General features: G+C 42.4%; 1 protein-coding gene across 2 annotated transcripts in view; it reads right to left on the bottom strand.

Annotated features, from left to right (window-relative positions):
• Nucleotides 1-17486, bottom strand: part of MAP2K4 (mitogen-activated protein kinase kinase 4) — a 77946-nt gene extending 60460 nt beyond the window's left edge. Inside the window, exons 1-2 of one of the 2 annotated variants that reach the window (XM_027519685.1) lie at nt 17313-17486; nt 7190-7222 (exon numbers count right to left, since the gene is read on the bottom strand). In XM_027519685.1, the coding sequence (XP_027375486.1) occupies nt 7190-7222; nt 17313-17430 (151 nt within the window). In that variant the 5' untranslated portion in view covers nt 17431-17486. The remainder of the gene's footprint in view (nt 1-7189; nt 7223-17312) is intronic. The other variant, XM_027519686.1, reaches the window with a different exon arrangement.
• Nucleotides 17487-17829: the final 343 nt, after the last annotated feature.

Below are 17829 nucleotides of genomic sequence, written 5' to 3'. Positions count from 1 at the left end.
AGTTTTTCAATGAATAAGTGGTGAGAAAAAAGAAGAGAAGATGGAGCTGCTTGAAGGAAATTTAAGAGACATATCAACCAAATGCAGTGTGGACCTTGTTGAGAGCTCAATTTGGAACAAATCAACTGTGAATAAGGCACCTGTAGGACATTTGAGGAAATCTGAACACTGAGCGACTGTCTGATAATACTGTTTTGTTTACTTAACAGTGTGATAAGCCATTGTCTAACCCTTATCACTTAGAAGATGTGTGACTGACACATCTGTGGATGAACTAACGATAATTAGAACTTGCTTGACAGTGTTTTAGCAGAAGGAAGTACAACAAATACGGTAAAGTTGGCCATAAGTTTGTAATCAGTGATGCTATGTAATAGGTGCATGGGGTTTATCATACTATTCTAAGTTGGAAAACATCTATCATCAAAAGTTTTTTAACAATTAATGTTCTTTCTCCCACCTCTCATTACAAGAATGTAGGAGGAGCATAAATCTTTTGCTAAAAGCATCAACTGGTTTTCGAGAGCCTGTGCACAAGTCTGTCTTCAAGCAGCACATGGCTGCACCACCACTGTGGTGGAAGAGGTCCAGTCTCCTGACCTACTCATCTCTGTCAGCTGTTCTGCAAACAAGTCGCCTCACAATCCCACCCAAAGCACTCCGTTCTCTGCATCTGTCTAGGTCAGAATTTAGAGTTTTCATTAACCATTTCTTCCCTAGTGGTAGATCCCTTCTGTCCCTTCATTCAGAGCTGCAAGAAGGAATCTCTCCACTTAATGTTTAGTCAGACTTTATAGATAACATTTTGAAACTCTCTGGGGACAAAAAGAAAAATCAAAAGTTATATAAGTCCAGATCTCACGACCATTTTCAACTGAAGACCCCTCAAAACCCATCTGGTTTAAAGCATCATTCCTATGAGTGCACACTGCTTCTTTCAAGAATCAATAAAATGCTACGGTTTACAGCACGTAACCTGTGACCAGGCCAGCGTCACACATCGGCCACTCTGTAGCTGCATGACTGGAAAATGCCCTTCACTTTTTTGGGCTTCAGTCTCATCTATGTGCCTACTTCAAAAGGTTATTGGAAGAAACAGCGTTAATAACGTAAATAATTTTAAAGTGATAGAGAAGATTAGGTAAGAAATAAAAAGCTTAGAACAGGGTTTGGCAAGCACTAAATGAGTTACCTATTGTTGTTATTTACTTCTACCACGTGGTCTGCCTCTACATGTGCAATTTCTTAAAGAACATAAGCTTCTTCAGAGTAGGCTCAAGATTTAATCCATCTTTAAAGACAGCGGTGGTTCTCACCACTACTGGCATATACATATTTATTAAATGTTACACCGTGCCTCTGTTTACTTAACCTTTTTAAGAGGTTCTCTAAAGAGGAGTAAATATGTATACACTTCATTTTCATTTCTGAATAATATTCACTGAATTCTACCTAATGAAAGATGACCACCAACATGGCCCCTGCAAATTTCCTCTGGAATATCTTTTCATCTAGACACTTGGGTCTGGATTTTCAAAGCACTCAAAGTTATGCAGTAAGAATTCAAGTATTTACTGCACCTGGTTTAAAAACCATCACCCTTAATTTATACACTAAATTGAAAGTCACTTTGATTAATTGGTGAATTAGTTGGGAATACTTTCTGGAAACTTCTCACCAAAGTCTTGTCGAATATCCTCTCATTGCTCAGAGTAAAGCTGGACTGGAAGATGAAGGGAGACTTCCTGCAGTGTGACTTCCTGCAGTGTGGGAGAACCACCCATTTTTTTCTCATTCAAAAACACACAGTAAGCTTCTCCAAATGATTTTTAAGGTGTAATAGGTATTTGAAACCTTTCTTCTTCTAGCAACAAAACCATTTTCAGGAAGAATTAATATTCCCATCACTCCCAAGACCAGAGATAATTAGGTAACATTCCCCTTGGAATGGTAATTGGTTTACAGGGAACATGAGAAGTTGACTCTGCCAAGACTACAATTCATGGGCTTCAATTAGTATAAAAATAGTTTCTAAGCAGAAGGGCTTTCTCTTGACAGTTTATCAGGGTCCACAAAGATAGTGATGAATAGAATAGATGTTTAGTCCTAAGGACTTGTGGCAAATCTACAAAAGTCTCATTTTTCAACTAACTTCAGCATATATGTAAATTTAAATAACCCATCTTAACCTCCAATCATAGCAAATGTGGTCATTCTGTTTCTTAGAATGGTTGAGTTTAATAAATTTCAAGCAATAAAATTTTAGTCGTGAGTATAGACTTCTGCTACATAAAGTGGGATATTAGAAGTTTAGTCACCAAGTGTTCTAAGCCCTTAGTTCTAAATGCGGGAGGGCTTGACCCTCCCTGTACTGCTTGCTCACCTGTTTTCTACACTCCACCTCCGGCAGAGTCAAACAGCCTCCTGAGGGAAACATCTTTCACAGAACTTACCAAGTCAGTAAACTTACAAACGACTTCCTCAAACTTCTAGGAAGACAAAACATCCTTTCTCCTCTTCATTGGCTCATTCTTATTATTACCAATTTTAAAACAATCCAGGGTACTTATTCAAAAGAATAGTTTCACAATGAAAGGAAAATCTGTCATTAGGATATCGCCATTTCCCCCCAAATACTTAGCTGTGCAGTGTTAATCAAAGCAATCAATAGTAATGTAGTTTCTACTACTGACTTCAAGGATAACAATCAGCTCTGGAACATGAAGTTTTCTAAATAAACACCTTGTTGCTATGCAAACATTTTCAGGGAAAACAATTTTTTAAAGCCACTGAATCTTTTCAGAGCTACGGAAAGTACAAAAGGCAAAGGTACAGACGCTCAGCGCTCCCGGGAGTTGTCTTCAGCCGCCAAGAATTCTCCAGACGTGGCTGAGAACACACTGCAGCGCGTGGTGGGGAAAGAGCTAGAGCGCTCCTGTGTGAGATTATCTGCCAGATTCCCAACTGCTCTCGCTTTGATTGGCACAGGATTCCATTAGGTGTTTTATGAGGAAAATCCCTATGCCCTGGGGTCTTAAAATTCTCATAGAAATAAAAAATCAAGATGCAGACTCATGGAGGTAAATTTAACACTCACAAAACCATATCTCAAAAGCTTTGTTTCGAGCAAATCTCCTGCTCCCTCCCATCCAAAGAAAAACTGGTTTTATAAAGCAAGGCAAATTATATTTTAAAGAAGTATGTTTACAAGTTAGCTCATTACAGTCACTGAGATATCAAACTTGCTCATAAATCACATAAACATATCTACAAGTACAAAATCATTATCTCCAAACGATAAATGATGAACTAATCAACCTTCTAAATGTAGGAGCTCTACATCGGAAAAAAGTATTTTCCCCTGATGTAGTCTTACATTCAGACTTTAGAAAAATTCAATAATCCAACAGTGTTAAAAAGAAATATTAACACTGTTGTCTCAAATAATAACTTTATTTATCTTAAGATAAATAAGATAATATATATTCTTATATATATTTAAAAAACCAAATGAAGGCAGAAACTATAATTGATCAAAGATCATGAGGTATAATGTGGATTTTTATTGAATTTCTATAAAAATCTGGTTCCAAAATTAAATATGCAATCTCACACGTGTGTATGTGTGTGTATTATAAACCTACACACACATCACCAATAAAACTTCACTAACTTTTAACAGGCAATTGTAATAAACTACTGGAATGGTGATATAGCAATATAAAAAAAACAAAAACTATGTGTAAGTCAAACAATGGGGAAAAATTAATCCTTCAGAGCTTCCATTAGTCATCAGAACCATCTTACAATAAGTCTTTCTGATCTGTGATGGAGAATTGAATATTGAAGCAGCATTCACACTTAGTGGACTTTTAACAAAATGTACTTGTGTTCTCTGTACTCCATTCCCTCCTCCAACTACTGTCTGCTATATAATTATTTTTAATGAATTAAATTATAGTTTTTCTGATCATTTGAAACACCTTCAGAATCAAACTGGAGATTCTGGCACTAGAGTATACCCTAATAAGTAAGAAAGTGCTGCTTTGGTGATTTCAAGCCCTTCATTTGCAAAGAAATGAGTGGCTACTTTTAACATACAGTTAATGGCTATGTTCCAGAGCAAACTGAAAGACTGATTCTCTGCAAACATTACCAAACTGCACTTATAAATTTTAAGTTACGCAGATCACAGGACCAGTCTTGGGTAAAAGCGTTAACAGATGTCAACAACTGAAAACTTACCCTAAAACACAGGTACCAACTGTACAAAAACAAGAGCCGTCAACTTAGAGCTGGCCTCCGCGCCACCATCCCAGCTCCCACCCTCCCTTTCCTCGAGACATCCTCTGAGGTCTAAGCCCGCACAGACGGCTCTGCCTGACGCCACGGCAGGACTGGCCACTGTAGGACCTCTGAGCCGTGGTCTCCAACAGCAGCCCTCATGCTGGTTCTCTCTCCTGACAGAACAGTGGGAGCAAAGGTGCCCGGGACACAGCAGCTTCACTGCACTAAGAAGAGCCTGCCAGGGGCAGGGACCTGTTCTATTCACTTCTGCCCCAATAATCTCCATCACTGGATGGAACCTCAGTGTCCAACATGTGCTCTGTGAATGAATACACAAAACTGTGCATGCATGCATGCTAATGTCATTTCAGTCATGTCTGACTCTTTGTGACCCCATGGACTATAGCCCACCAGGCTCCTCTGTCCATGGGATTTCTCAGGCAGAATACTGGAGTGGGTTGCCACTTCCTTCTCCAGTGGATTTTCCCGATCCAGGGATCGAACCGGGGCTCCTATGGTTCCTGCACTGCAAGGTGGATTCTTTACCACCAAGCCTCTGGGGAATTTCAAAAGCCAGAAAACTCAAAGGAGACCTCCCAAACAAAGATGGAGAAATAAAAAGGGAGAGCCCAGTCAGTGTGAAGAAGTGGTGAAAGCAACCAAAGGTGGGCATGTACACACTTCCCAGTTGGGTTCTGTTGCTACAGTAAAGCATGCAACACCTCAAACCTGGTATTTCCACAGCAAACGGAAAGAGACAGCACCGCACCATTTAGACAGTCTGAAGGCATCTTACCCAAAGAGATTTACAGTCGCTGTATACATGATTTAAACTTAAAACAATCAGTATTTCTCGTATTGTGGACTATTCTCTACAGTCCACCAAAGGACTAAGAGAAAAAAACAACCGTGTAAATGCAATTCTAAATGTTTTAAATGGCAACATTTTTCTTAAGTTAGATTTTATGTCCATACATAAACATTTTTAAATTACATTAAATATCAGAACAATGTTTTATGTTAAAATATAAAAACTGTCACAATAAATGTGTCATATACATTTAAAACTTAGCATAAATTAGAAGCTGTAACTTCATTACATGGAGGTATGTATCATATGTGTAGGTTCCCTATAAGCAGGAAATCATGTACCATTTTTAGTTTAAGGTAAGACAAGGATGACAATATGGACCAATTAAAAAATATTTATCCTAGGGTCTAGCATATTCTATTACTCATTATAGATTTATATCACGGGAAAACCACTCAAGAAATAAATTTTTGTTAACTACTTTTCCAAGGAAGTCATAATGTTCAACCAATGGAAATTAAGTATGTTGCTTCCATTGACTTCCCTGATAGCTCAGTTGGTAAAGAATCCCCCTGCAATGCAGGAGAACCCAGTTCAATTCCTGGGTTGGGAAGATCCACTGGGAAAGGTTAGGCTATCCACTCCAGCTAGTAAAGAATATGCCCACAATGTGGGAGACCTGGGTTCAATTCCTGGGTTGGGAAGATCCCCTGGAGAAGGGAAAGGCTACCCACTCCAGTATTCTGGCCTGGAGAATTCCATGGACTGTATGGTCCACAGGGTCACAAAGATTTGGACATGGCTGAGTGACTTTCACTCACTCACTTCCATCAGAAAGTTTTAAAACAGCAGAAATGTTTTCTCCAGGTTAAACTATTTCGTTTGAACTAGCTTAAAAATGATACATATCAGAGGATCTAAAATGTCCAGCATTGTGACTATAGCTAGCAACACAGTATTATATACTTGAAAGCTGCTAAGAGAGTAAATGTTAAAGGTCCTCACTCTTAGTTAAGTGAGGTGATGGAGGTGTGAACTAACCCTACTGTGGTAATCATTTCATAACATGTAAGAGTATCAGACCACCATGCATGTACCTTAAACTCACACAGTGACATGTATCAATTATGTCTCATAAAGCTGGAGGAAAGAGAAGAGTGTATATAAAAAAGTGGTCATGGAGTTCCCTGGTTGCCCAGTTGCCCATACTTTCACTGCCAGGTCCTGGGTTCAATCCAGGAACTTCAATTAGGGAACTGATATCCTGGCAAATGGCATAGCCAAAAAGTAAAAAAAAAGCACGATTGTTATTCTTCTCCACTCTATGAAACAATAAGCAGAAGATGAACATATTGTATTTTGGGATATATTTGTGGTAACTAAAGAACAGTCTTCTTGAATTGGGACTTTTTTATATTGCATTTTATACAAATGACATTTAAGTTTAAAGTTTATTTGTTTTAGCTTTAGAAATTTTGCTTTCCTATAGAAAACCTATTCTGTAGTCTATGAAGACTGGTGCTCTAATATACAACCCTGGTCTATTTTGAGGGGAGTGGAAAGGAGAAAGAAAAAAAGCTTTGTTTTTAAAGAAAAAAATTTAAAACTCATTAAATGCATGCTTTAAAATAAGTCAACTGTAAAGCATGAAGTCTCAGAGTACAGTTATACTATATACTTTTTTGCACTCCAATCGTAAAAGTGAACTTTCTTCAACTTGTGATTTAAATTGGCTAAGTCCAAATATCTATATACATCTTTCTATACAACTATATACTATGAATGTGTATCTTTCTAAATCTAGTATATCTGTCTATGTCTATATCTATATATCTCTTCCTATACTTACATACATTTGAACACCTACATATGTTTCTCCTAGGTCAATCCAAGTGAAAGCAAGAACAATTTACAATCAAGAATATAACACAGATTTTTTTTTTTTTAATTTGGGAAACTAATGAAAAATGGAAGCTCTTTCAAAGTAAAACTGCTATGGTTGGTTAGTTGAAACAATAGTGGACACATTCCCAATACCAAGATGGGTATGAAAAAAGTAAGTAGCATAATATCATAAAACTTGTAGCTTACTTTGTGCCTTTTCACAGAAGTTTATCTGAAAGCCTAAAGTAAAAGAGATAAGTTCCAGTTCATTTACTGTAAATCAAACAAACCAAAATTAGAACATGACATTGCATTTTTATATTACAATCAAGAACAGTTCAAAGCACATAACCTCCACCATCACAGAGATAACTGTAACACATGGGCTTTCTTTAAAAACTCAGCTCTTTCTGACGTAGATGTACTTTTATAATTATATGGAACTGAAATCAAGTTCAAATTATAAGAGTTACATTGTCTTTACCCTTACTTTTCGCATCTATTCAATAAAAAGAATAGCTATTAGCCCTTAGAAGTTAATAGTAACTTTTAAGACAGTTTTGTCGATTTTTTCAATCTACAAGTTCAGAACATATCACATTTTATTAACTCAAATTACAAACTTGAAACTATTTGATTACTACCCCTGATTCAAAAGCTTTGGTAGTCGATAAACTGTAAAAGCTAAACATGCATAGAACATTGTGCCAATGAGCTAACATCAAATGATAAGACAGTGAACTACTAAAGAGGTGCTGAAATTCTCTAACGTAGGCCTGAAAAAAGACCATGTCCCTAGAAATGATAAGTGGCACTATAGGAGCTATAGGAAGAAAACCTGTAAATTCTCCTTAGACACATGAACATATTTCCAAATTCAATTAGGTCTGGTTATACCTTCCACATACATTTGAAAGTGAAAGTGAAAGTGAGTTAGCTCAGTCGTGTCGGACTCTTTGCGACCCCATGGATTGTAGCCTACTAGGCTCTTCCCTCCATGGGATTCTCCAGGCAAGAATACTGGAGTGGGTTGCCATTTCCTTCTCCAGGGGATCTTCCCAGCTCAGGGATCGAACCCGCATCTCCCCCATTGCAGGCAGACGCTTTAACCTCTGAGCCACCAGGGACTACCCCCACATACATTTATATAGATAGATGTAATTCTGTAAAATGCACCCCGTCAAATGAGCTGTTCAAAACAAAAGCCTTCCAAAATACAAATGAATATGTATTCATTTGCCCTCAGTCTACTGGGTGAATTTCCAGTTTTCTTAGTGGTCTACCTATACCTCTGTTTTTTACTGCTTTGGGGAACAAAATGGAGAAATCAAATTTAGAATGAGTTTTGCTCAAATGTATTTATACAAATTCAATCAAAATTTGTAGGAAAAAGAGCCAGGACAAAAAAAAAAAAAAAGGATTATCTCTCCTATCCAGCTATCAAAATTCTTAGGATTTTAAGTTATAGGACTTCCCTGATAGCACAGTGGATAGGAGACGGCCTGCCAATGCAGGAGACATGGGTTTGATCCCTGGTCCAGGAAGACCCCACATGCTCTAGAGCAACTAAGCCCATGCACCATAATTACTGAGCCCCGTGTACTTTAGGGCCGCATGCCATAACTACTGAAGCCCACACATCTTGCTGCTGCCGCTGCTGCTAAGTCGCTTCAGTCATGTCCAACTCTGTGCAACCCCATATACGGAAGCCCAACAGGCTTCCCCGTCCCTGGGATTCTCTCGGCAACAACACTGGAGTGGGTTGCCATTCCCTTCTCCAATGCATGAAAGTGAAAAGTGAAAGGAAAGTCGCTCAGTCGTTTCCGACTCTTAGACTGCAGCCCACCAGGTTCCTCCATCCATGGGATTCTCCAGGCAAGAACACTGGAGTGGGGTGTCATTGCCTTCTCCGCCACACCTCTTAAAAGTCTAGAAACACTCTTGGCGGGGGGGAGGGATTCTGTGGGTGTTATGAACCTAAGCAACTAAAAGCCAGCCAGCATCCCACCAGGCACAAGTCAGGAGGAATGGGAGCTGGCAGCTGGCGTTCTGGAAGCAACTGTGGAAAAGGAACACGGAGGAGCTCAGAGGCCCGTCTCCCACCCTTACCACTGGAAGAGGGAGGGGGAAATTCACCTGCAGACTGGAGAGGAAGCTGGTAAAACACTGAAACAATTTGATAGTTACTATTCTCTTGTTAGCTCTAAATACAGTCAGTAGTTGCTACTAGGTAGCAAAAATAAAAGGGGAGAGAAGAGGTGAACTGAACAGCAATATGAATGGGGAAAGGAGCAGGAAAAATAAATCTGAAAGGTATGTGAAGAAGAATGAGAAGGATCTGTATGGTTGTATTAAAAATAAGTCACAGGGTAAAAGTATATGCTATATGCTAAGTCACTTCAGTCGTGTCTGACTCTGTGCAACCTCATAGACGGCAGCCCACCAGGCTCCCCCGTCCCTGGGATTCTCCAGGCAAGAACACTGGAGTGGGTTGCCATTTCCTTCTCCAATGCATGAAAGTGAAAAGAGAAAGTGAAGTCGCTCAGTCGTGTCCAACCCTCAGCAACCCCATGGACTGCAGCCCTCCAGGCTCCTCCATCCATGGGATTCTCCAGGCAAGAGTACTGGAGTGGGGTGCCATTGCCTTCAATAGGAAAAAATTTAAGGCATATGTAACTCGGAATGTTAGAAATGTCACCAATTACTCTCCGAACACATTAGAAGTTAAGCCTTTTAAATACTAAAAAGTTCTCAAAACTTGGAAGTTCTATAATCAGTACAGAACCCATGCATGTAACTAAAAACAGAGGTGGTAGAATTCTCGAAGCAAAACTACAGACTAACCTGCTGCTGCTGCTGCTAAGTCGCTTCAGTCGTGTCCGACTCTGTGCGACCCCAAAGACGGCAGCCCACCAGGCTCCCCCGTCCCTGGGATTCTCCAGGCAAGAACACCGGAGTGGGTTGCCATTTCCTTCTCCAATGCATGAAAGTGAAAAGTGCAAGTGAAGTCGCTCAGTCGTGTCCGACTCTTCGCAACCCCACGGACTGCAGCCCACAAGGCTCCCCCATCCATGGGATTTTCCAGGCAAGAGTACTGGAGTGGGGACAGACTAACCTAGTTATGGATTAAGTGACCAGGTGAACAGACTCTAAGGACTCATACCTACTTCCCTGTCTGCATTATTCTTCATTCAGAAAAGATCTGCTAACTGACCTGGGGTTCATGGGCAAGCATGGGCTAGAGAAACTGGAACAGAACGACTTGCCTTTTCCTTGAAATTCCATGCCATCTTACCGATGAAGTCAGATAAAAAGTTATTAGTACATCTTTCTAGACCTCTAAGACTACACATACACACATACGTGTATACATATACAACACTTACACACACACACACACACACATATGTAGAGAGAGAGAACCTATATAGAGAAAGATTATATAAATAAGGAGAAGAACCCACCAAGGTCAGAGAACTGGTGCTAGCAGTACAGTACAGATGAGGGAAAGTTTATAATGTTCAAAGGGCAGGGCGGGGCCAAGGGAGCCACCACCAACCTTGTAAAAGAAGAGAAAGATGGTGAGAAAGAAATGGGGAGGAAAACTTCCAATATCCTCAACTTAAGCAAATTTGTGATTGTTGTAATTATCCCATTAATATTCATTCACATATATTCAATTTTTGAGGTCTCACTTGCTCACAAATTACGTCTAAATTCTGTCTTTCCATGCACATACTCTGAGCCCTGCATCTCCGAGAGTAGTGCATAGCAGCTGAACCCACTGCTAGTAACAGGTTAAATTTTCAAAATCTTAGGTGCTGCACTCTTTAACTTAGTATCTGTACCCGGGGCCTTAGTTTTACTTGATCTCCTGCTTCAAATCTGAGTCTTTTTCATTTTATCTGGCCCCAACCAAGTTTCTTTTCACCAAATCTCAGACATCCAATGATAAAACACAGAGTTTCACAGGGCAGGATGCTAGCAAGCCCACAAAAGAAATAAAGGTGGAGGAGGGGGTTTCCTCTCCTTTTTCTCAGCAGGCTTCTCCCGCATGTTCCCCTCATTCTCAACCAATCCTGAGAAGCCCTTAACTGGCCATAACTGGAAACCTACAATTTACTGTACTTACCAGATAAAGTGAGCTTGTCTGCAACACTTTAAAAGGCTGCTTAGGATGTGTGTGAGTGTACATTAAAACCAAAGGCATAACGGTGTTTAAGAAAGTAGAAAACAAAATGAAGAATGTCACACCCAGGTTCTAGTTCCAACTGTGAAACTCAAACAAGTCATCTCACTTGAGCCCAGTTTCCTCATTTATATATACGATTAACAATAACATCAAGAGATCTCAGAATTTGAAGCAGCATGCCCACATGTAAAGCTGCTTGTCAAATGGCCCTCGTGGGGCACAGCAACCATCCCCCTTCTCTTCATCTGGGCGGGGGTACAATGGGGTGGGGGGTGGGCAGGGGTCTAAGTAGTTGCCCACCTCCTCAGGAGCACCTTATGGTTTCCGGACACCCTGGATTCTAGAAATGCTGAAAAGGGATGATGACTACAGTACGAAGCCAACCTGACATAAAGAAAATCACAGCTGCCTGCTTCCTGGGTCAGGCCACAGACCAAGCGCCCAAACCCTCCTTCTACCCAGTGGAAGACGCCAGCAGTGGGTCTCCTTACAACTCCAACCTCAGAATTCTGGCGCATGCCTTCAACTGTAAAGTCACTCACAGTACACCATGGCGGCTCTAACATCTAAGCACCTATCTAAGCCTATCCAGACCTTGTATTTTCAATGTACTTAGACAGAGTTCCACAGATTTCCTGCTGGGTTACTTCCTTGAGTTTTCCTGACTTCACCTCTCTCAAACTGCAAAGGAACCCACCTTAATAGAGTAACTCCAGGTTATCTGCATCATTCAGAACTAGTCACTCACAATTAACATTCAGGATCTTGTCAGTCCCCATATGCCCAGTTCCTTTCCTCCCTGTGGCTGGTGACTACCTCACTGACTCCGATTTTATAACTAAGCGCTGAAATACCATCTCACCTCATGCTAGGAAGCCTAGGAAAGAAGAACAAAGGCTGCCTGTCACCAGGTCGATTAAAACCCACTTTCACCAGGGCAAATCCCTCAGTTTAAATGTCTGTTCCCTTATCTAAGAAAGGGGACCATGCCCATCTACCCTTAAAGAGAGCTTATGAGCATCAACTTAAGTAAAGACGGTGGAAAAAGAGCTGTGATAACTATTAGTTTTCCTTCTTAACTTTAAATCTGAATTATACTTCCTCAGATTGTATCACGTGGGCTGTCCAGATCTCCATCTGAATTATGTGCAATGGAGTTGATCTGATTTCCAGACCCCTAAAAATAAGAAAAACTCTATGGGCCCAAGTCAATTCAAGCTTCTCAAATCAGGTAACAGAAACAGAACAGGAAAAGAGAAATTTACAAAAAAAGAAATATGACTTAAAATACAGGGTTCTCTAATACATCACTTTAAACAAGTGTCAATATACAGTCTGATAAGGGACATTAAGGAAAACGTGAGAAAATAAGTATCTTGAGAGCATTATGTTTTTCTACTTTCTTAAATTTAATACTAGGGTTACTCTCCTTTTTAAGGAACATAGAGAAACACATCACGTGCTTTGAGGGGGCACCAATTTCCTGAGCTGAGTTTTATTTTTCAGGTCATGTCAAATAAACGGTGAGAGAAAGTGTGTTCCAACACACTAGGAAAGGCAAGCCACTCCAAAGTCTGGAACCTTATCCCTGTGCACCATTCAGTGTTTTTAAATTAGGATTAAGGCACACTCCTCTGGTAAATGGTAAAGACAGAAAGACGGTCAAATAGAATCACAATTAGGGCATTTCATACTAATTTTGTATATGCAAATATTACTGGGAGAAAAAAGTATACTGATTCAAATTTTCACTTTTCCTCAACAGATATGTTTCATTACACTTGTAAGTTTTGTGTGTGTGTTTGTGTTTTCTTTCTGTAAAATTTTTAACGAGGTATAATTGACATAACGTTCTATTAATTTCCAGTATACAACTAGATTTGATGTTTGTACAAATTGAGAAATGATCACCACACAATAAGTCAAATTAACATTCATCATCATACATAAAAAAACTTTCCTGTGATGAGAACTTTTAAGATCTACTCTATAAGCAACTTTCAAATATGCAATACAATATTATTAACTATGGTTGCTATGCTGTGCGTTATTTTGTATATTTTTTAAAAGCAGAATCAAGTTATCTTTTTACTTAAATTGACATTTGTAAAATGTTCAGCTGAGGGTAAATGGGTAAGGAATGGGCTAGTCTATAAGTTTTCTGTTATACAAACATATATGTTATACATGTATTATACATGTTATACATGTTATAAGAGACTCAAAAAAAGAAAAATTGCCTAGATAAGCACATTAACAGAATCAGAGGCACCTATAACATATAATTTATAACCATTTCCTGTAACAAGTACTTTACAGATGTCTCTGTTTTTCACACACACTTACAGATTCTAACTATTCTAACCATTTTTAAAAACTGACATTTCTCAGCTACCCAAGTAAAGTTTAAGATGTTTTATTTTTCCCTGCTTTAAGTTTTCCATAATAAATTTCTCGTTTTTTAAAATGTATTAATTTTTAAGGGGCTACTAACTAAAGCATTTAACAAACCATGTTTAATAACAATCCTTATATACGTATGTGTGCGTGCATGCTAAGTCGCTTCAATCGTGTCCAGCTCTTTACGACCCTATGGGCCACCAGCCTCCTCTGTCCATGGGATTCTCCAGGCAAGAATACTGGAGTGGGTTGTCATGCCCTTTTCCAGGGGATCTTCCCGACCCAGGGATAGAACCTGGGTCTCTTAGCCTCCTGCACTGGCAGACGGGTTCTTTACCACTAGTGCCACCTGGGAAGGCCCTTTATGTACATGTAGAGATTTTATAATTTTCAAAGCACTTTCATAAGCATTAATCTAATAATGTGATTCTCACAACAGGCCTGTAAGTATTATCCCTACTATAACAAATGAGAAACAGATGAGTTCAGAAAAGGTCAGTAATTTTGCCAAGGTCACAGAGCTTGTACATGGCAGAGCAGTTACCTGAACTCAGGAAGAATACTCATCGAGAACATTCTAAACAGAAATGCTCAATAATGAAAAATGGAAATAAACAGTTCACAGAAAAGGGTAGAACCCAAGGATAATGAAGCTAAAGAAACTCCACGATGAGGGGTTAGGAACTCATCTGCTAATAATGAAAGAGACAATTAATTAGACCATAATAAGTAAGAGCATTGTTGCTATTAACAATGATAATGCCTAATATCATTGATATGCCTAATATGTATTGATCACATACTTAACTGTATGTCAGGCCACGCTGTATCTGCATTCTAGAAGTTCCTGTAAAGTAATCTGTATTCCTACTTTCCAATGGAGAGACTGACACTTGGAAAGGTTAAGTATCTTGCCCAAGATCACAGAATTCATAAATCCTGATGAAGAGATTCAAATCCAGGACTCCAGAGCTCTGGCTTAACTCAAGTATTATATTAAAAAACAGTAATTCTCAACTGAGACCACTCCTGGGTCACAAACCTCAGACCATAAAAAAGTGTGCAGAGTGATCCAGTGTCCAGCACAATGCTCATCACACAGATCGACCGCGACGTCTGTTAGATGATGTATATTCCACGTGGCCCCTCAACTGAACCCCATTACTGGAATGAGCACAGTCATTAACAACTCCAGAGAGACAGTACTTTGGGGTGGCAACTGACCATGTTTGGGGGTGGGAGGGGAAGGGAGTGGCATTTACCAAACAACCAAGGATCACAAGTTTGACCTAAAGCCAAAGATCTGGTAGGTGAAGGAGGGAAGGTGAGGCTCTAACATCACAAGATAAATGAAGATCCTACCCAGCTGCTTAAGCCCATGGTTTGTAACCCGGGTTGCACGAGAACATCCTGAGAGCTTCAAGTGCTTCTCTTCATTCTGAGTAATCGAGATTGGTTCAAGAAGATATAACCAACAGGTTCCTGAATCAATCAAGGCTACACACAGCAGTGACAAAAGAAAATTCATCAGGAGTTCAAAGAGAAGTCTTAAAGTCCTCCCTCTCCCTTTTAAACTGGGTTCTGCTTACTAGGGGCTTCCCCAGTGGCTCAGCAGTAAAGAATCTGCTTGCACTGCAGGAGACTCGGGTTCAATCCCTGGGTTGGGAAGATCCCCTGGAGAAGGAAAATGGCAATCCACTCCAGGATCTTGCATGGGAAATCCCATGGACAGAGAAGCCTGGCCGGCTACAGTTCATGGGGTTGCAAAGAGTCAGACACAACTGAATGACTAAACAACAACAAAACTGCATATTAGAAAGGTCAACTGAGTATAAAAACCCAGGGGTTGGGAGGAGGAGAATGGAGAGCATCAGAGTAACCCCTAACCATGACGCCTTTCTCTGAGTTCCTAGAATACTTCAGGCTCTTTTCCACTTTTTGGAATCTTCACATGTATGGTTCCCTTTGCCTAGAACCCTCTTCATCACAAGAATCATCTTACCAGACAGGTCCTCTAAGACCACCTTATCAAAGCAGACTGCCCCCTCCCCAATCAAATTCTACCCCAGCCTGTTACTTTCATTACCCTTTTCTCAATTAGCAATTTTTCTTATTTATCTGCACAGTCTTCCCTCCCCAATCCTACCTGAAGAATAAGCTCCATCAAGAATGAGGCTTTCTGATTCACTCTTTCCTATAAAGAGCACTATGAGCTGGAGCACTATGCCTGGCACTAAACAGATGCTCAATAAATATTTTTTGGAAAATAAATGTCTACAGCTTTTTCAAACTATCAGCCTCCCTACCCTCAGCACCCCCCAAACTTGCATATTTATAAGCTCATTAAGTCACTCGTTTTGGATATGCAATACAATCTTAAGTTGTCATTTTACTGTTTCATTTCACCACCACCAACGGAAAGATCAGGAAATGCATCCTGTATTCATCTGTATACTGTACAACACAGTGGCATCCAGGAACTAATTCAATTCCAATTAATCATCTGAGGACCTGCACAGAAAGTGTCCTCTCTGTTCCTTACCTATATCCCAGGTGGAGGGGGACAGGGAGGTAAAAATGACAAAAATCCCCGTCTCCGCTTCCTGAAGCACACTCGCATAAACCCGAAAGACTCAATAAATATCAAAGCTAACTAGACACACGGCCTAAGACAGATCTTAGAGCCCTTTAGGTAAATGTTCATCAAAGAGTAACCATGGCCACACTGACCATGAAGGGTAACCCCGCTGATTCTGTTAGCTATTGAAGAAGGCAAGTAGTTTGCGAAAGTTGTCAGGAGATTTCCGAGATTCCCTATTTTTGAAAATAATGTGACTGCTCAAAATTCCCCAGTAAACTCAAGGAAACGGTCCCTGATGGGCTGGGGCCTAGTATTTTTTAACAACACCGCCAGTCAAGGGCTACAGAGAGCTCACAGGCGTTCCACCGCCGGTGGGGCAAGTCACTGATGAGGAGGGCAGCTCCAGGTGCGCAGTCCCCACGCAGACCCACTCTTGACCCCAGCCTTTCGAGGTCCCGGATCTCCCCCTTTAAACCCAATTCCCAGTTTTATTTGGTCCGCATGCAACGCTAGCACAGAAACCCCCGGCCCGAAACAAATCGCCGCTCCCGGGCCAAGGGCTGTCTCGTTACCTCTCACAGGTGGCACAGGCCGGAGTCACCCCCCGCCCAGCCCGGCGCGCGGAAACCCTGCAAAAGTTTGCAAACCGAGGGTCCAGAGGGCCCGCGCGAAGCGCAAAGGTCAGCGCGCCTGCCGGGCTCGGCGGCGCCCGCGGGACCAAGATGGCCCTGCGCGGGCCCCACGGCGGCGGGGAGAGGGCCGGGGCGCCGCCGCCGCCCTCAGCGGCCGGGACCGCAGGCCAGGCCCGGGCGCCTCCAGCCGCCGCCCGGCCGCGCGTTCCCGGAAAGGCGGGCGGGGCGCGCCAGGTAAGCGGGGCCGCGGCGGGGCGGCCGCGGGGGCGGGTCGGACTCTAGGTGGGCCCGGCGGCCGGCGGAGGGGGGAGCCCCGGGCCGCGCGGGCGCGGGTGGAGGCCGCGGCCCGCCGCCGGGAGCCAGGCCGAGCCCGGGAAGGCCGGGGAGGAGGGAGGCTGGCCGGCGCGGGCGGCGCGACCGCTTCCTCAGCCGGGTCCGGGGGCGTCCGCAGCGCGGAGACAGGCCGCGACGACGCGGACGGCAGAGCCGGAGGGGCCGGGGTCTCGGCGCCGCCGCCTTCCTTACCCTGCATGCTGCTGACGGCCGGGTGGCCGGGCGCCGGGGACCCCGCGGGGCCCGGGGTGCCGCTGCCGCCCCCGGAGCCGCCGCCGCCGCCGCCGCCGCTGGGGCTCGGAGCCGCCATTGTTGGGAGTGAGGAGCCGAGCGGCGCCGCGGCGGCTGCAATGCAGCAAGCTCGGCCTCTCGCACGGCCGAGGGGCGTGGCCAGCGCCGCCTTGGCCCCGCCTCCGGGCACGCCCCCTGGCACGCCTCCGCCCGCGCCTGACGCCGAGCCGCACCAGATGCCGATCCGCAGAGCCGCTCAGGTCGCCAGTGCCCGGCCCAAGAGACCGGCAGAGGTCCTGATCCGGGGCTGCTGGCCCGCTGAGGGGCCTACAGCGGTCTGAGAGTGTGTGCATCTGGGGGATAAAAGGGTACATAGTTTTTATCATTCCCATAGAGGTTTGTGACCCCGAAAGTTCAAGAAGCCTGTTGTTGAAATCTCAGAATTTAAAATCAGTATCTTAAAACTGAAACCGGGTCA

This window comes from Bos indicus x Bos taurus, chromosome 19, assembly GCF_003369695.1.
Source record: "Bos indicus x Bos taurus breed Angus x Brahman F1 hybrid chromosome 19, Bos_hybrid_MaternalHap_v2.0, whole genome shotgun sequence".
Lineage (NCBI taxonomy): Eukaryota > Metazoa > Chordata > Mammalia > Artiodactyla > Bovidae > Bos > Bos indicus x Bos taurus.
This window is presented reverse-complemented; position numbering and strand designations above follow the sequence as displayed.